At 36.9% G+C, this 20,573-nt stretch overlaps 1 protein-coding gene across 1 annotated transcript in view; it reads right to left on the bottom strand.

Annotated features, from left to right (window-relative positions):
* Positions 1–20,573, bottom strand: part of DPYD (dihydropyrimidine dehydrogenase) — a 372,912-nt gene that overhangs the window by 227,902 nt on the left and 124,437 nt on the right. The window contains exons 7-9 of the mRNA XM_009333861.1: positions 18,065–18,261; positions 13,912–13,993; positions 10,568–10,655 (exon numbers count right to left, since the gene is read on the bottom strand). Coding sequence (XP_009332136.1) covers positions 10,568–10,655; positions 13,912–13,993; positions 18,065–18,261 — 367 coding nt within the window. The remainder of the gene's footprint in view (positions 1–10,567; positions 10,656–13,911; positions 13,994–18,064; positions 18,262–20,573) is intronic.

Genomic DNA, 20,573 nt, shown 5'->3' with positions numbered 1-20,573 from the left:
CACGTCGCCGACAAAGATGGTAAACAGCGCTGGTCCGAATCCCGGCCCCTGAGGAATTCCACTCGTCACTGGCCTCCACCGGGACATCGAGCCCTTGACCGCAACTCTTTGAGTTTTCTGGTTTTGAAGCAACCCTTATCTAACTCTTTAAAGGTTAAGAAATCTTCTCCCAGATAAAAATTTAGCCATCATTTTTCATCTACAAAAGATTTGTATTGGGCCATAGTAGCAGCATCAAGCCTGTGTTTCCCAGCAAACAGAATAGCAATCACATCTAAGCCATCTGTATATTGAAATAATGAACTGTAATATTTTCAATGTCTAACTACTAAACAATATACTAACTAAAAATTAGAATAACTGTTTTTTTTAGAAGATATGTTTTGTTCTCATTTAAAAAATCCAATGTATTAGAGAAAGAGCTATAAATATTGTACTATTAAGAAATCGTCTTTCATAATGCTTAATGATGTCATCTCTATTTAAATAACAACCAGGTACTGAAATTTCAGTATCTACTAAACTTTTAGAATCTATTTGAAAATACACATCACACTCAAATAAACAACCGTCTATTATCATTAGTCACAAACCAACAATGAATTATTTCTAACAAAAAAAAATCCTAAGAAATCTGCAGTGAGTTATACCATTTTCCATTACGTCAATGAACCAATAACAAACAAAACCTTGACAATTCTTAGAAATGTAGTAATACACCACTACTTGGTAAGTGACTAGTAATTTCAACACAATTGCAGTATTAACATTAAAGATTAATTGGCTGAAACCTGTTGATCTTTAAATTCTCATTATTCATTTTTTTTCTTCCTGTGAAACTAATCACCAAAGATCATTAGAGGGCATGTTGAATCACCATACTAGCTGTTGAATGCATTTTCACTTTCTCTAACGGTTCATGTTCAGCTTACTACATTTTTAAGCACAAATGAATGAACAATAGCCAAAGGATTTCCTGTGAAAGAAAACACTGTCAAGGACAATGTTTGGAAAATATTTTCCTTTGTTAGATAAACATGTAATTTGTATTAGCATTATCCGAACACTCTGAGTACTTAGTATGCTTATTTCTGCCTTCTAATCTTGTAAATATTGTTTTATTTACAATAAAAGACAATTTACAGTAAATTTAGCATTAATACACTGAAAGCAGTAACAGTACAAACAGTGAATCTTAATTACCGTATATACCCCACACCTTGTGACATCACCAAGAAAGTGACAAATTTGGAATATGGTTTCGTACTATAAAATGTGCACAGAAGACTATCTATGTGACTTTATGCACAAGGAATGTCAAATTTGATCTCAAGTCTATAGGACACACCAGTATGCTACACGAAGCCGGAGAAATATTTGCATACATGTTAACCTTTCTTTTAAAGGACTTGCCATGTGATACATACTATAATACCTACATGCTCTATCCTAATTATATACACAGTATTAGTAATCATTAACATATGTATTTACACAGTGTCTTTTAATTTCACAGCAAAAGCAACCATATGACTGGCATCTCCAAAAAGTATAGATTAGAATAGTAAAGAACAATTTTCAAGTATCATGACCACGACAAGTGGTTCAAAAGCCTGGATAATCTCTACCCTCTCAAAATTCCAGACAGAGCAGCAGAAGTATTTACATAGCTTAGTTAAAGATTACTTACTATAGTGAACATGTAAAATTTTCTTCTCAGATATTTGTTGACTTTAAAAACTACCATCCCATTAAAACTAAAGAGATCTGGAAGGCAGCAGATGTGCCCTCCCATGATGGTAGAAGCTATTGCATTGGATAAGAAAATTACAAATACTACTGGAACAGGAAAGCTTTTCAATTAATGCATTGAGCCTGAAGGAAGGACTGAGGGATTCCCTCAGACACAGACCACAGGCAAGGAAGGCTACAGGTCTCAGAAGGCCCTCAGACTGTGAATCCCACCCAGACGAACCGTATCACTAGTGAGCGTGCCCCAAGTTATACGAAGGACCGAAACTGGCCTGAAGCACACCCAGGTGTCAGGATTTTCCCCTGAAATGAGGTAACTGCCCTTCATTATACCAAACTGTTCCGAGATCAACAAAGACCCGACTACCAAGCAATGATGAAAAGGGAAGCAGAGGACTGAGAAGCACAAGACAACCACCAGGTCAGACGGAAGCCTTGAGCCCTGCCCGTACCCAGCAGTGTGGCTTCCCAGGGACCACTCTCCCGAAGCAGAGAAGTGGCAGAGCAAGAAGGTTTCCTAAAGAAAACTCTTAAAGTCCTTCAACAAGTACTACAAATCCACCACACAAATCCAGGTTTTGCCTTAACTTGTCAATTCAATTCAACAAGCAGATACATGCCTTGTTGAGTGGGCAGTGAAAGGAATATGAGTTCAGAAACATTATATTTATAAGACATAAATGTGTACAGGAAGACTGCTTAAAACTTTATTCATTAACACGAAAAAGTGCCTGCCATCTTCTCACCAATAATTGGCACTAAACAAGTGAGATTTTGATACACTTCCTACTTCTGTACAATCTTCAAAAATAAAAAAATTAAATGCAACAAGCCTAGGTTTTTAACCAGCCTTTTATCCTTCACAAGCAAGACGAAGGAAAGTAAGGAATTTCTAAACATATCGTTTAAATTTTGTATTGTGTCAGTCCTCCTATAATATTAGGTAGAGTGACGTTTCGAAAAGTGCCCAATTGCATTAAATACATATTGGCACTGTCCTTACAAGGAAAGAGACCTCAGCTAAAGTAAATGGATATGCACCAACTTACCAGCTGTATTTTAGACGGTTGTTCATTCTGTGTCTGAATATTAATGTGGAAGTAAAAAGATGGCAGTGTAATTAATACTTGTACATCTAAAAGACAAAAGTTACTGACTAGTGAAGTGAACTTTCGAAACAACAGGTAAGCAAGCAAAGCTCTTTTCTTTAGGTGTAAAGCACTGAAGTGTGTAACATCAGAATATGAAAATGCAGTATCTAACATCACCATTTTGTTCAATATTTTCTTTTCTTATGTACTTCTCAAACATCAAAATGCTTAAAAATAAATGCTTGAATAAACTCCCGAAAAGAGCTAAATAATGTTAGATCAATTAATCTGCTAAGATATTAAAAAATTTAACTACTCAACACAATATGAATCAAATTGATTTTGTCATTATATTTAGATGAGCATTTCTTCAGGGAAACTGTCCAGCATCTTAGAAAGAGACAGGAGCGTGTTTTACAAAACATGTGCAGTAGAGATTGTTATGCTAAGTAGTTTTTTGGTAGGAAAGATAAGTAAATAAGAGCATGAAAATCTGTGTAATTTGCAAGTGAATAACTTAAGGATGCCCAAGGGCAGATTATTAGTATTTTTTGAAAGTGTCCTAAGACTATTAATAATAAATAAGCTGTTTTCTGCATCTGAGCCCTAAAAGCTTTCAACTGCCTACTGCTTCCGATGTGTATTAGGAATGTTCCACCAATATCCAGAGCAGTAGTGAGGACTACAGAATTGGAAGAACAGCTTATTACAAATGCCAATAGTAGAAAAAGATGCCTCAAGCATAAAAGTTCTTGGATGTATGTACATTGTTGGTCTCCAGGAAAGATGCTGCACTGGGAATAAAAGCAAGTTCAAACACCTGCTATAGCATGTAAGAACAGGTTCTTTCACAGAGTTCCTTTTCTAATATAACTGTATTCCTTTTGGTTTTTAATAACAGAACGTTTTTAGATTAAAGAGTAGCAGAAGATGAGAATAACATGAATATTGAGGACTAACGAGTTTTGTATTAGAACCAATTTATGGTGCAATTTGTTTATAATACTCTTCACATGGGACACGAAAAACTTAAGAAATACAGTGTTACAGAAGGGCGCATTCATTCTCCAAGCTGTGAGCCATGAGCTAAGGCTCTCCAGGAGGTAGACTATAAGGAAGTCCTATACTTGACTGCACAGACTTCTGTAGACCTTCTTCCTTGGGACTTCACTTCATGCAGTTGCAGTTCAATGTGCAGTTTTGGTCCTGTTCTGTACTAAATTGCAAATGCATCTATCACCGGCCTTCTCATAGATCTTTATTTAAAAAAAAAAAAAAATCTTTTTAATTTTAAAATTATTCAGGTTACTGTAAGGCAATTGCGAAATATTTTGAATTGGCTTTGTCCAAATCCCGCCACTGCTCTTCATCACTGTTGCTCTTCAAACTGTTCAGAGTACTCTCTCTGACTTCATGACTCACCTTGATGACTTCATTCTCTTTATATCTAATACCAAAGTCTCACAGCTTTTCGCAGCTAAATGGATTTGAGTATTTTGTTTTGTCACAATAAAATGTAATTCCAAGTGTTCTCCCTGGCTCTGCAGCCTATATTATCTTTTATTGCAGAAGGAGACTGATGCCTGAAAGGCCGCTGTTGTCATCATTTAAAATCCTGGGTGAAAAGCACTGTCTTTGCAAGATTCTGAGACAGTGACAACCCTTGTCTACAAGTGTCAATAAAACCAACCCAGCAACTAAGCTAGGCACACATTTATTTTGAGTATCTAGCTGATCATATTTCCAACAACATCATTCTTTCCTGCACTACTTTCCAACATATTATTTTTCTCCCTTGCTTGTTGCGTTTTATCTGGTCTTTAGGCTTCGGCTTCCTTGGAGCAAAAACTGTATCATCTATGAAGTGTCAAAATACTTGTGAAATTATAAAATAATACAAAACAACACCAAAACCCCTCCAAAAATAGAGCTGAAGATCCTAAGAGCCTAAGGCTGCACAACGCTTGTACTACAGTTCCATCTTAAACCAAGATGCATTGCATTTTACATGACTTGCTACATTACCGCTGAGCCAAACAGGTCTTCGCAAAGAGGCCTAAAAGCATAATTTTAGGGAACATCTTAAATGCCAAGAAACAGAAAACAATTCTGAAAAACAACCAACCAACAGATAAATCCTGGATACGTCTTCAAATGACTCTGCCTCTAAACTTTTCCCTTTGGAGGCGATAAGTGAAATAGCAAGTGAAGAGAAAAAGAAAACTCAGAAATACAAGGTAAAACAAAACCAGAGAAGCAAACAAATAAAAGTCTCTTCCCAACCTGAAATGAGAACTATCTTGAATATGACATATTTCCTCCATAAATGTCTGTGCTGGCCATGGGCCTACGGGCCCCATATGCAGATTTCATGTCCTCCAAATTTAGTTTATGAATCAGGAGTACGATGCACAATTTCTTCCTATAGCACAAGCAAAATGAACATCTGTTCACTTTTTGCCACGTAGGTTTATATCTGTGTGGGTGGGTGTGAACAGAGCTCTTGATGTGTAATATTCTTCCCATCTGCACACCAGGTGGCACTGCATAGTTAATCAGAAGATAATAACAGGCATGAGGAGATTACTTACTTTTTGGGGAAGAGACAGTAAATCAATCTCACAGGGGTTTTTTTAAAAACAAGGTACATCAATGCTTGGACTTTCAATTTCTTTTTTTGGTGTGTAATTTCATTCCAATCAATGGAATCATCTGATTATATTATTGTTTGAATGCTATGTTAATTAACTATGAATGACTGCAATTATCACAAAGGTTCCTTCCACAAGGGATTTCTTTTTTTTTTCTTTTTTATGTACAGTTTTAACCCTTGCAAGCAGGATATACCATTTAGGATACGTCCAAGCAACAATCTGCTTGGATTTACTCTGTATGCTCATCTAACCTACCATTTTGCAGTATTTAACAGAACCTCTGAATACCCTGATACAATAAAACTGTCCTTATAGCGATTCAACATCACAAGATGGAGGAAGAAACAAGAAAGCTTCGTTACTAGCTGCATTTGCCCTATAATGAGAAGTTAACTAGAAAGTTAGTTAGTGCTGCAAGTTTAAGCCTACAGACGCTGAAGTTAAAGTGTCTAAGCAATTTCTGGGAATGGGGGCTTAAGATTTTTTTAAATATTTTACCAAATAAAACAATCTTTGAAGATATATTTTTATCTGATCTTCATACAAAGAGAATGTAAATGTTATCTAAAACGCCTACATTATGATAAAATGTTACAGAATAAGGATAGAGGTTTGTGTAAAAGTCTGCAGAAAACATGTTTATGGTGATAGCCTTTCTATATATTTGCTTGAATGTCACATGAAACATGTCCTTAAATACTTTAAATACTTAGGTCATTCATTTCATTCAATTCAATAGTTGTATAAAAAAATCTGTTTTGTATTTTCTCTTTCAAAAAGAATATACAATGCTTTGTGGAGTCTTAAAAGACAGAACCGCAGAATCCTGTTTTCCAAAGAATGTAGCTGAAATTCTAGAAGGATGAGTAACAAAAGCCTAGTATTTCTGCATTTGCTCCGATAGCCAAGCGAGACACATACACAGACATTTTTTTGTAAAAATCATAAGTATTCTACCCTGAAAATCAACCAGAGACACAGTAACACAAAGCGTTCAGACTACTCTGTTCTCCGTAAGATACCCTTCGCTGCCTTACTTTGCTGTCTCTGAGGACCATGTGCTCTCTCCTCTAGCCCCTCACCCTGTCATTGATTTCTCCTTTTGCTCTCAGCATGCCGATTCTCTATTGCCCTGAGTTTCTACGGTGTTTACAGAAGGCAGCGACTGATGCAAGAGTTGGTTTTTTTTCAGTAGCAAAATTTTCAAACTGACTTGTCAGCTTAATCACAAATTCTTCACAAACATTTCTTATCAAAAAGCAGAGCTGATTCGAGGTAGACTATGTCAAGTGTAATCTATCAAATCTGGAAAGGATTTTTTTTTTCTATGCATAGTTTTAGAGGTCAGTTTTAAAACTTTGAAAGTTCAAGTGGGAGATTTAATTCCTATTCATTAATGTTTGTGAATAACAAACTAAAACCGAAAGACTTGTAACTGGAAGATAAACGGAATTTTAAAATGAAAATTTTAAGGGCTCTGATTCTACATCTCTAATTCTTAATCAGCATTTTTAATTGCCCATTGAAATAAGACTGAGTAAGTTCAGAAATTCAATCAAACTAAATGACAATGAAAAGAGAACTGAAAAATATAGCAGAGACTCCCAGAATATATTTAGCAGGTTGTTCCTCCCTTTGTTTGGCTGCTGCCTTTTAGTCCTGTGAAAAAATTCTCAGCTGTGCTATTGTCTATCATTACTTTTGATGTAAGAAACTGGGATTCATGGACTACCCTTTAATACCTATGTTAGCTGCAATCTGAAATCAGGACTGCTGGAGAAAAACAGAAGAATGGTCTGTGTCTTAGGTCCTTGTTTGCAAACACAAGATAACTGCTGCCAGATGTTGTAAAATATACATTTTTATAGAGAAGTAACTGAGAGGACATGAGAGTAAATGATGGACAGGGAAGAGGCAATTCACATATTGATCCTCTAGAAATAAACAGAAGTACAGCATTAAGAACTAGTTAGATGAAACACAGTTCAGGTAAGGCAAAAACCAGGAGACTGAAGGAAAGAACTACCAAAAGCAAAAAAGGTAACAGGCAATCCTGTGACCGAGATTCACCTACGATTTGTTCTGAGGTTCTGCTATCAGAGGGCAGTATTGGCTTCCAGTGTGCCATTGCCCAGATTGATCTCTTCCATTACCACTCATCTAGGTAACTATGAAAGCTTTTCCTCAGATCCAGTCTTTGCTAGTTCAACATATGTCTTTGTAACCCCAAATTCCACATCAGTCTCTACAACGTTATACACACAGCCACAGCCTAATTGGGAAAGATAAGATGGTGCAAAATAAAACAGTATGGAGGTAAGGTGTGACTCAAAGCGAGACCCCAGAAGTTGCCAAAGGATGGTGACACATACTGGCCATCTGTTCATTTTCAGGTGTAGTACAAGGTGTTTTTCTGAGCTTTAAACAGCGACCAGACCTACTGGCTGAAGAGAGTCTTTCACCTTAAAGGAAACCATCATAGTCTCAATGCCTCAGTTAGCAAAGACTTGAAGCTAAGCATCTTTTTTATTATTATTTATTTTAGAGTAAGGCTGTTAACCTGTATCCTTCTGGGAACTTCTTAGGAATTCTTTACCCCTCAGATCTGAAACAGCAAATACGTTGACTAGAGCACACTTTTAACACCTTTCCAAACAGCTCTCACAAAAAGCCTTTGCTATTCATTTTTCTTCAATATGGTCACTTGGTAGAAGTGATCAAACCTCAGTCACCTATGCTTTACCTTCCACAGACCCAGCTGAGGAGCGTACTTTCCCTATCTCACGCGACATTCCCACAGAACAGTAGATTTTTCCTGATGCATAACTGTGTGGAAAATAGCTTTCAAAGTTCTTTTTGCATCTCCACCTGCCCTCATGTAGCTGGTTATTTACAAGTGCTCTTCCATTTCATGAATCACGCGGACTCTTGTACAATCCCAACTGGTAAATTCCTTAGATCCATCTCATTTGCAAGTCTAAAGGTGTGCTCTTCAAAAATCACATTGCTATGAAAAAATCCTCTCACAGTGTACTCCCCCGTCCCATCAGCGACTTCATCTTCTTTGACACACCCATTCGCTTTTTCTTTCTTCCACTAACAGGGAAAATTGAAAACTACCATGTTTATTTTCCATCAAGGTATAGATTCATTCAGAAGCAAATTACAACAAAGTTAAAAAAAAAAAAATCTTCTATTTTATGTAAGTAATGCTCTCTAATTATTTTACTCCCATGATTCAGGGTAATGTTCAAATGTGACATTTCATTGAATATACATTTGTTCAGTAGGCAAAGAACACAAAAAGAAATACAGTACAGACTTATTATGGAAAAACTGCTCTTGTTGAGAGTTTATAAATGCTCTATTGCATTAATATAGCTGACCCTAGAAATCTGTAACCCCTTGGTTTGTCCTCCATCTTTCACTACCCGTATGCAAGGCCACATTACTGTCCAGCGTCTTACACAGTGCTGTAAAAGAGAGATGACAGGCAGACATGGGGGTACAGAGAGGGACCAACTTCATCATAAATGCAGGGTAGCTTCCAGTAACAAAACTTTGTAGGAACACATAATCCTTCATTAGCATCTATACCCTCTGTTTCCTAATACAATCAGTGAACACATGGTTTACAGGAGAATTATGCTTCAGGAACCTTCTCTTGTTTATTAAAATTCTGGCTGTGTCCCTTTACCTAGCATATGTATGGCACAATGTTGGCTACATACATTTCTAACCAAAAATATTTTATATTAGGATAACTTTATTAAGGTCAGAAAATAAACCCACATACATAAAACAAACATTTCAATCCTATGTGCATAGTGCTCAGTGGTCATTTTTGCTAACCTTTAACTGAACCGTTACTTTAAATTTATGAGTCAGAAATGCAGGGGAATCATGCTGATGTTCCAAAAATGACTGATAATTTTTTCCTAAATGCTAGACTCTCAGAAAACAAATGTTTATTTATGGATTAATCCCTCATTGGTGAGATCTCACAAAGCAGTTTGAAAGACATAGATTAAAACAATAAAGAAGATAAGTTGGACCATTGCCTTGTATACAATTACATCAAAATACGACACATCAGAAATTCCTATACATGGAAGGTCTCTAACAACGTGAGGATTTAGGATTACATAAATCACAACGCTCTGCACTATAATCACATGACAGAATAGACCTGCAAAGCTTATTATACGGCATACCCAGATGGTAAACAACAGTTGTCGCTGTACTAAGAATTACATCTCTGTAATCAATAATAGGAAGGAGGAACAGTTGGACAACTTGTTTCCTATTATGTTCACTTAGGCAATGTCTAGATCAATAAAGAGCATTAAGCCTCATACCAACTGTAGATGATGCCTGCTCAACATGCCTATCATATGGTAGCGATGGGTCCAGCTGTACTTCAAAATACTTGTAAACGGGTAACATTGCTAATCTAACATTAAAAAGAAGCAATGATTCAAACAGCAGGCAGGTGCAGGACTTCTTTAGCGTATGAGAGAAGACAGACCTATGATGCCAGTTTTAGTATAAGTCAAAGGCAGCTTATTTTATTAACCCATCCCATAATTACATTTCACTACAGCCAATCTGAAGGATGTTACATGTTTTATATGGAGGAAAGAAAAAAAGCAGCCAAGCATGGTACCCCTGGCTTACACATAGACTTAATAATTATGTGGGTATAGTAAGCTGTTCGCAAAAATTGAAAACTGAACTTGCGTATCGCTCTAGGCCAATATAGCAATTAATTACGAGTAATTTTTTAGTTCATCCATTTTTAACTATTTAAACAAACAATAAATCAACCCATCCAGCTACATCCTCTAAAAATCTATCATATAAGTGTGAAAATTTTAACAAATAACTGTCTTAAGACAGTTAGCTTTAGCTTCCTGTTTTTAAAATTTTCCTTATATTACATACTTTCATAATGCATCAAATTGAAGCTGTCTCACATCATGCTATTAACACAGATACAAGTCCCAGTTTATTCTTAGACAGTCATTCAATTTCAAGATGACAAAACACAGGACAGTGAGCTCTTCTTACCTATTCCAATAAAGACCGCTTCATAGCCATCTTCTTTCAAGGTACGGAGTGTCATTCCATCCATCGCAAGGCCTTTGCTAAAAATTATCTGAAAGAATTAAAGATCACTTGCTTTTAATGTGATAACGTGAAAATAATTTCGATCGTGTCCTGCATACAGACATCCCACAGGATCTTCTAATGAACAAACAAAGCAAATTAATTCCCCCCCCCCCTTTTTTTTTAGGCTTAAAAGGCCAGGTTGGCTCTGATTTAAGCAAGTGGCCCAAACTAGATATGGGTAAAATGCACCTTCAGATCACCCTCACATGGGGGCCACCACAGGCTAGCTTGGTTTCTGCTGTAAGCTAAAAGAGTTAAAGCAAGCTAAACAAACGAACGAAGCCTGTCTATGGAACGCAATACTGAAGTAAAGCTGAAAATGGCAGTTTTCTGCTGCGAGTCAATCGCTGTATTCAGTGCTGTCTACAAAAGGTTGTTTTCCCATGTGAAAATCAGAATTTAAGAAACATGATGCGGAAGCAAGAACCTCCTTTAGGGAATATGCGCTAAACAGAACAATCACCCAGCACACCAACCAAAAACCAAGCAGTTTAGGTTATTGCAGAAACACTACTGAAAATATGAGCCTCTTACAGAGAAATAAAGAAAATATTACACGACACCATTCTGTATTAACAGGTGTTCTGAACAGAAAACCAAGCAATGTTTTCCCGCACAGTATCAGGCACTTGGTAGGCCTCCAACTGTGCAGTCCCGAATGCCAGTCCCGAAGGAAGGATGGTATTGCTTTGTGTTGCACCCCCAAAGCTCACAGCCTGAATTTTGCACTGAGACCACTAGCTAGAACACCTTTATGCCAAAAGCCCCCAGTGAAGCCAATGGTGTTTCTGTGGATTCAGAAAACCCGCCTGCAAAAGGCTGGGCCAGAGATGGCAGTAACTCCGAAGAACGTTCTGTGCAAACTACAGCACGCCCTACTTGCTCGTAAGGTGAACTAACAAAGGTTCTCAAAATTACGAATGAGATCAGTTTTGATTTAAACTTGCAACTGTTTAATTCCAATTTAGACAAGCAACAATGCCCAGAGTGCAGTGATTGGTGTTCATTTATTGAAAGAAATAAGTCACAGTAAAAAAAAATGCACCTGTAATCTACACTTGTTTCAGTTCAACTAGTACTCACTTCCAGAAGCAAAAGCTGAAAAATATTTGTAGAGCAATGTTCCACCAGCAATCCTGCTTTGAGCAGCCACTGCACAGGTTGAGCAACTACAGCTGTTACAAGAGTGAGACCGGGAAGAGTGTTTGCTGCGTGTTCAGCAAACCAACTATAGCAGTCTCCTGTGCAGAGGTCATGCAATTGAAGATACACACACCTTTTGCTCATCTCTCCTAACCCCAAGGCTTTTGAGCACATAAAGCGTGTGTGATTCCTCTTCTGATATTTTGTACTTCTTGACATGGGTATGTGTGTTTTTATCTCCATACTTTAGACTCTCTGAACTTGAATGTTTCCCCCCAGCTTTTGTTATATCACTTGTGTGTTCACTTTACAAAATGCCACGCTCCACTGTGTAAGCACTATACTTTGTGATCTTAACAGTTTCGCCTTCGTGTCATTGTGTATCTTGTTTGCTATTGAATCTGCCTATATTCCGTTTAATATACTTTTCCTATAGGTGAAAAAAAAAGGCAGATGTAAAATACAGTGTACAACACTTAAAACACCGACTTCTTTTTGTCTTTGGAGATTTAGTATAAATTTTATCAGAGGTGCAAAAGCCGTGTACAGCTGTAATCCTTTCAAGAATACAGGCTACATCTTCACTGGCAACAAAATGCATTCCATAAATTGTCATTAATTTTTTTATCCTATTGTGTACATATGTTATGAAAACCTAATGAAGGAATTTCAATGGCAATACTATTTTATGTGGGGATTCATAATACTCCTAGGGCCTAGCTCTGTAATCCTTATTCAGCTGACTAATTCTTACTAATTTCAGTAGAATTACTTGAATAAACAGCAGTACCGAGCATTTACACAATATAGCACCTTCCACCACAGATTTGAAATGCTTTAAGTACACACCAGAAAATATTTCCAGCTTATATAGGTATAAAGCTAAGGTACTTAGTTAACCAGGTTGCCGAAGTGTCAATTGCAAACCAATGGCAGAGCTTGGAAGCAAATTTACACTGAGATTCTCTGCTGCACTTCAAAACCGCAGAGGAATTGCAGGTCGAGACGACGTGGTGGCTCTATCAGTCCATTCTGGAGACCCTGTCACAGCCTTGAGGAACTGAGTTTTGCAGAGGGTTCCCCGGAGCCTGTGCCCAGCAATTTTGTGTAAAATTGTCTCAGTGCTCTGGTTTTAGCCCCATCCCTAACTCAACCTCCATTCTGTCAGTCTTTTCAAGGGTTGCAAAGGGATCTTTAGAGTGAAAAAACAGACCTGTATGATTTAAAGCCTTATCTTACATCTTACCAGCATTTTTATAAAACCTGGGCAGGATGAGGTTCTCACTTGGGTCTTGTGACAACAGTCTACTGCTTTTACAATATGAACCAACACGAAAGATTCCAAGAAGAATTTCTTGCTTCACTGAACACTTCAGTTTCATGTTAAAAATATATTATCCCTCCTGGTACTCAAAAACTTGACCCAGTGATGCATTCTACATTTGTAACTTCTATTAAAATGTGCAGCAGTTGTAAATACTATCTAAATCTTCAGCTCAAGCCCTAAATTAACAATAAAGCAATGTTCCCATTATCTATAAACAACACACATTTGTTTAACAGAATAATGCATAACTATCGCTTTCCAAGAAGTTGAATGACTGTTATTGTTTATAATAGATGATCATGTTAACACTTTGTTTAATTGGATGCATTTTATTATAAAATTAACTTGGATGCAAGACTGTATTATAAACCGTTAAGAAAAAACTCAGAGAGAGGGAACGAAAGGAGAAGTATCAAATATGAATGTTTTAAGTAGTGCCAAACTTACATGAAAAAAACTCGATTAAAAAAATCAAATAGTTCCAATAGCTACATTGAACCCCTAAAGCAATTTAGGAATTTGTTTCTTACAGACAATTAATCACATGCAGGCATGCCAGATGAGAACTATTGATTGCCCTTTTCCAAACTAGTGGCATTCAGACAGGAGACAGACAAATGCCCTGAGCAAGAGGAAGCATCTTCCTGCCTCTGTCTAGCATAGCTTTTAATTGTTCTTTACTAATGTGCATGACATTTTGCTGTTAATCTTTGGCAGAGTTCTGGTTCTTTTTTCTTTGAGCTATACATAGGCAGGATATATTTTTCATTACCTTCACTCCAAGATCCTTCATAAGCTCAGCTTCAAAATTCACTACATCATACGGCAATCGGAACTGGGGGATTTCAGACGTACTAAAATAAATAAACACACCTGTGAAATACTTCCAGCTATTAGGAAGAAAAGATGGTTTTAGTTGTTAAAAATTCAATACTTATAACACACCTTAGTTAATTTTGACGTATGTGAATGGAAATGTGCTGAAGCTTGACCGTTGGCTTTTTTAAATTGTCAGAGTGACAAAACAGCATTATTCACTCAATGCTAAAAATACAGGCCAGGAAGGCAGTACCTTGAAGCCAATCCTGCCCACACTTGTAGGTAACCAGTTAACATATGTTAAGCTTGGGTCCAAAAGAGCTTCAGCTCCATTCCTGTTGTTCACCAGAATATGTAACACCAAGCAAACTTAAACACATCCATTTAAGAAAAGATCTCATGGCTACTAAAAGCAAAGTGATCTTCTAGCCATCATTCATTAAGCTATCCAATAAGAAAGAATAAAATTTCCCATAAATTTCTTTTAAAGACTGTTGCATATGCTATTTTGAGCAATGATATTTAAAACTGTACCCTCCTCCATTTCTACTTCATAAATTTTTTAATGATCTTTCAGGATGGACAAAGTCAGTAATTTTCTACCAGCTCTTGGTCTCAAGTCTGCTTTTTGACTTAACGTTTATTAGCTGGCATTTCTTCCTCCTGGGGAAGATTAGGAATGACATCTTCAAGTTCCCGGAATCACAGCTCTCCTGTATGGGAAACTGCAGTGCCAGCATAGAATCTCAGTTTATATCTACTGGTACAGATCTTCATCTCCAATGAAATGACATCTACTTATGCCAGTTCAAAATCTTTCTCATAAAACACATTACAGGTAAACACAGTGAAGTTCTATTTTAGATACTTTTGTTCAATGAAGATAAAAGAAACCTGAGTATGCAGAAAAGTGAAAGTCTCTCCCCAGGTATTTCTAAGCTTCAAACAGTCTAATCTGCTGTCAAATTAATGGATCTATAATTTCCATAACAAAGCACTGGCACAAGAGATTCACTGTGGCTTTATTTACATATTGTTAGTGACCACACCACCTTTGACAGGCCAGACGGATTTTGTTTATTTTAAGTTGCATCAACTTTAATTGTATTGATAAGAAACTGGTCTTCCTCCTTATCATTTCTAGTACTGCCCTTTTTTCACCTTTCCTGACCAGTGTGCAATGAAAAGTGTTCTAAATATCACATATAATGAACGTGTCGTGACCATACAACTTTCATAGGTCACGCTAAGTAAAAAGGTGTCTGAGGCAGAAACTAATGTATCAATAGGATTCTGCAACAGAGATCCAATAAAGAAACCTAATAAAAAAAAGGGAAGTTCTATTTTCCAAGCTACCTATATATTTGTTGGAAGGCCTGTCATTTCCATGACTCTTAGAAGAATCCAGAGCAGCACTGACTGTGTTATGTCACTGTCAGAATTTGTAAACAATTTTTTGCTCTTTTTAAACATTTACTTACAGTTTTGTGCTGTGGAGTATACCCACGTATATGTACATACAAATGTACATATTATGTTCATATGCAAATACACACAGTTCTGTGGGGACACATGCATGCACATTTACCATGAAAATAAACATTTTAGGAAAGTCAACTGGTACATCAATAATTCTGCTATAATTTCTTTCAGGAGCAGAAGACAGTCTCGGACTCCGCAATGGAGAGACAGAGGGGGAGAAGGGAACGGGTCAGAGGTGCAGGAGGGATGCAGCGGATGGGAACAGCGTCCCACAAATTCACCTCTTCCTCAAATCTGAGCCAAGCTAGAGGTGCTTGGACAGGTGCTTGGTGTTTCTCAGTGACCCCAAATTACTTTTGCTCAAAGGACAGCCCTTTGGCCTAGTGAGAGAAATGTTTTGGTATGTTTTAAACCAGTGGCGTAGCTAGGAGCATGAGCAGTGAAGCTTGTTCACAGTCTCTAAGCAAGAGCGTGATCTGCTCATGCCTACTCTACTATAAAGCATAAATTTTACACAACCAGTGAAATGTAGGAAAATCTGCCCGTGAACGTGAAAAATTCAGACACGTTCAGACAACCACAGACTTATGCTAGGCTTAAATATCACACCACAGGAACTGCAATCACTAGACAGCTTTCTATTGTCTAAATATTAAAGTTAGCGATGATCTAACATGTATGTGAAGGAACATCCTAGTTAAAAACACTTAAAAAAAGGCAGCACAAACTAAAAAAGGGCACTGCCCTTCCAAACAGCTGGTTCCAAATACAGAATTAATTTGGTGGTGTTAGCCATTTGCAATAGTTTATGAAGCTTTGAAAACACACCCATCAATAACCTAAACTTGTTAATAGATGTACTGCAAAGACTTACAACTGCAATAATGGATGATAGTTGCCACAGGCCAGCCTCCCTTCTGTTCCAAGATTAAAATAAGGGCAAAAGGAATTGATGTGCTTAAACCAGATGTGAAACTTTCTACAACGAATGGAAGTAAAATTTGACCTTGATTGTTATGTGTTCTTTCATAGAATCATTTAGGTTGGGAAAGACCTTTAAGATCGTCGAGTCCAACCGTAAGACTTTTAAGACTCGAAAGACAGACGTACATATTAAAACGCACTGCTTGACCATTAAGGATACTAATGGAACAGGCAAAACTTTGTATAAGGCTTTTTGCAGTAGAACAAACAACAGACCAAGCTTTATTTTAAATTCAAATTAAAACATGAAGAACAGATGTAACAAGATCACATTGCTTCAAATATGCAAGCACTGCAGCATTGTCCTGTAAGCACTGTAAGCAACTGCAGAAAGTATTATATTATGTTGCTGAGTCCAGCCTAAGCCTAACCTGTCACCAAGTAAAGCTTCATTGTTAGAAACATCTCATTATTTCTTACTACTTTACAGCAACAAAACTGATTTTAAATCTGGTATTTATGAAAACGTGTGCTACTCAACAGGTGAATAGGTATTTCATATACTAAATTCACAATCCTCTATGGCAACCAGTTCAAGCAAAACAGCTCCGCACTTAAATGCCTATGTATTAACACCTTGATAATTAGGTAGAATACTTCTGAACCGCACTGGGCAAAATGCAAGTAATCAGTTCAACTTCTCCAGCATTGATTCTCTATCTTCCAGAGCACTGAATAAGTATTTGACATTATGACATTACGGATCAAATTCATTAACGGTGTCAACTCTATTGATTTCAGCGATGCTGCAGTGAGGAATGCGAACGCGTCACCCTTCTTTCCCGCTCTGTTTCTTTTCACTTTTTATTTTGTAAACACGTTAGTGTGAGTACCTCTTCAACATGTAAAATTTAATTTTGATTTTGAATGGGTTGGTATCCACTAGTCAGTTTCTGAAATATTTTCTCCTATGCTGAGGGATCCCAACAAACTTGTAAGATATGATCTCAGCCATTGTTACAGTGGTAAAAATTAATCTTCTAGCGTGAAGGACATGACACCACGCAAATATCAGCCAAGTGTTTACCATACAGGAAAACTGCAAAGGTACCTTCCTTTCTGTATCTGCAATTTGTTAAAGGTTGAGAATTGTAGGGGGTTTATTTCACTTTTATGCTATGGTTTATTAATGCTGTAAGTCCAGGCATACATGATGAATCTATTCACTGTCACCTTTATTTGCATAAGGTAGTTCACAAAAGCATTCTAAATTTAAAATTCTCCGTGAAATTAGTATCTGTCTAAAGCATTTTAAACATCTACTAATTCTTTCACTATGTAGGGCTATAAGTACTTCATCTTGTTTTAAAAGTTTTGGATAAGGGAAAATGGTTCCTGACATAATTTTCTAAAGTGTTAATTTGACAATATCAATTGCATCCTGGAATTTTAGAGGTCATATGAAGAGAATATAGGAGACAGCCACCAGGTTTTCAGTTAAAGCTTGCCTGTAACTGTATCTGTTTTAACTTGAATGATGAATTATTTAAATAAAAAGTAAGTTTTCCAGAGCTGAAATCTTCTACGCTCTTTCTTTGGTAAAGGTAGAGGGATCATGTATAAACTATGTTTGCACAGTACTTTTTGCTATGCTTTCTACAATCATTGGAAATAGTACTTTGTTGTCATTGTTTTTTTACCTTAAGCCACCAACGTACTCCTGCTTTTCAAATATGGTGATGTTCGAATAGCCCAATCGAGCCAAAAAGGAAGCACAACTTAAACTTGCAGGTCCTGCACCAAGGAGAGCTATCTTCACGTGATAGGCTTCAGGCATATCTTCTACACGAGGTAAGGAAGGGTTTCTGATCTGAGGAATATTCATAGCTTTGAACACCTGAAAAGCAATACATTCAACAGATTACATACTTTACATTCCCTCCTTAAATTTTATTATGAATAACATGATGGAAGCTTCCGCTAGTGCTGTCACATATCATTGATGTATTACTGCGGATTGCTTCGTAACATTACAGGGATTCCCAACTGACATATGTGCATTTGTGAGGGATGTTGTAGTTGCGGGGCTTGGTCCTTCTATAATTCTTTTTGTCTTAAAAATGTCTGAAGTCAGATCTTTCACTACTGTAAATTTTACAGAGAAGGTGGAACCAGACTACCAGTAACAGAAGAGTAATACAAAGTCAGCCAGATGGCAGAAAATCTGTAACACCAAAAATTTCCTTCCAAACAATGTTCAGATTCTTCTTATTACTAGAAAAGTATTTTTGCGAATAACGCAAAGGATTGTAACACCAGTGAAGAAGCAAAGGGGCTTTGCTTCTTCAAGAGACATCTTGTGTGATCCTGGATAAATCACTTATGGCTTGACTTTTTAGAGGTGGTAGGTAACCAACCTTAGGTGGTTTTGAAACTTTTTTTAGGAACTACCCCTAGTCTTCAGCGCTATATTTTCAAAGGGAACCCATGCTTTAGATGCCTCCTCTTAGACAATTCTAATAGGACTTATTTCATACTAGTTGCTCATCTATTTCAGATGTTCTCCACTTTTTAATCGGGTGTCCAAAAGTTGTAGGCATACCTGAAAGTTAAGACTGTTCTCCCTATGCCTCAATTCTTCACCTGTAAAATGGTGATGACCTGCTCCATTCTGTCTTGACTATTAGAAGTACTTTGGGACAGGCTCTGACCACTATTATGTATTTGTACAGAACCCAGCACAATGGGCTCCTAACCTAGTTGCAACGTCACACAGTTTATTTCGGATTTGCATTAAACCAGTTCTTTGCTCAGGCATACAGATAAAAGGCTAAGGCAGAAATGTTCTACATTCACTAAGCTAGACTTCACTGTCCTCTGCATTTACATATATTGTAGGGGAAGGAACGGAGTCTCTGTCTTGTATAACCTGTAAAAGGAAAGAAGAGACTCACAGCTCTTGCAGGCTACTGAAGATTAGGAGCATGGAAGAGCATAGTCACATCTTCGTTTTATTTTAGGCATTAGGGGGAAAATATTTAACCCAAGGAGTATACCTTTGTAGCAGAAGCTCAGTATTAGACCAAAAGGATACAAGACTTCATTGCATTGGGTTTCTCAGTCATATCACGAACACTTCAAGGCTGCACCTCAAAAACTACCAGAAGACAGCATTGTTCCCCATCTATTTCAATGCAGAACTGTGTTCCATAAGTACTAACTACTCCTCTAAAATACATATGTTGTCATTTGTCTAAATAAATATCATATTTAAGCTATTTAACAAGTTTACTAACAGTTTTTACTTTCCTTAGAACTCGAGAAGCAAAGGTTTTTCAAGTTAAACTTTGGCAATTCCACTCATGAACAGAATTTTTCATTTATGTTTGGAATCAATGTTCATTTTCTTCATGTGCACTTGAGCACTCATGCTAGGTAAACCGATGATTAGTTCCTTCCCTCTCTAAAATTTCTGTGTCAAATTCCCCCAGTTTTTGTAAATTGACATAGCATTTTAACAAACTGCAAGAAGCAAGAGACAGATAATTGTTTTTAAAAAAAAATCATTTAAAGCTGACAATTTATACAATATGGGAAAGTTTAATGTAGTTATTAATGGATTTCACACGCTGAAAAGCTTATATTGTACTGTGAAAGTAGACCGTGATAACCAAAATGCAATAGGATATTTTTAAAATGTCTGCTTTGTTACAGTCACACAGAAATGGCTTGAATGATACCAAATTTCCATTAATGTCTCCTGCGGTTGTTTTAGAAGGCTACTCAGTAATACAAATTATATAACTTGCACATTTAACGTGTATATTGAACACTATGAATATGCATATGCTTAATAAATTCATCACTAAATTTACTTTATTGTCAACATAATTATTTTTATATTTATGATGGAATAGTTATATCCATCAACCAAACGTGATACTAAAGTGCCGCACTATTGTAGTGCAGTGTTAAGCTTCAGAAACCAAGCACTCATGCAGGAAATCCTAGTAGTTCAGGCTGAATGGTCAACTTTAATTCTGCCTATTTGCAAATAGGGTGAAACTGTCTTTATGCAGCACAGCCAGCTTGTGCGGCAATATCTTGCCATCTGGAATTCAGTGGCAGTTTTGCATATTAAGGCTGGCAGGGTAACTGTGTGAAAATAGCAAACTGCTTCAATGCATTTCAAAAGATTTTCACTCACCT

The sequence above is a fragment of the Pygoscelis adeliae genome, unplaced genomic scaffold (assembly GCF_000699105.1).
Source record: "Pygoscelis adeliae isolate BGI_AS28 unplaced genomic scaffold, ASM69910v1 Scaffold10, whole genome shotgun sequence".
NCBI classification, from domain to species: Eukaryota; Metazoa; Chordata; class Aves; order Sphenisciformes; family Spheniscidae; genus Pygoscelis; species Pygoscelis adeliae.
This window is presented reverse-complemented; position numbering and strand designations above follow the sequence as displayed.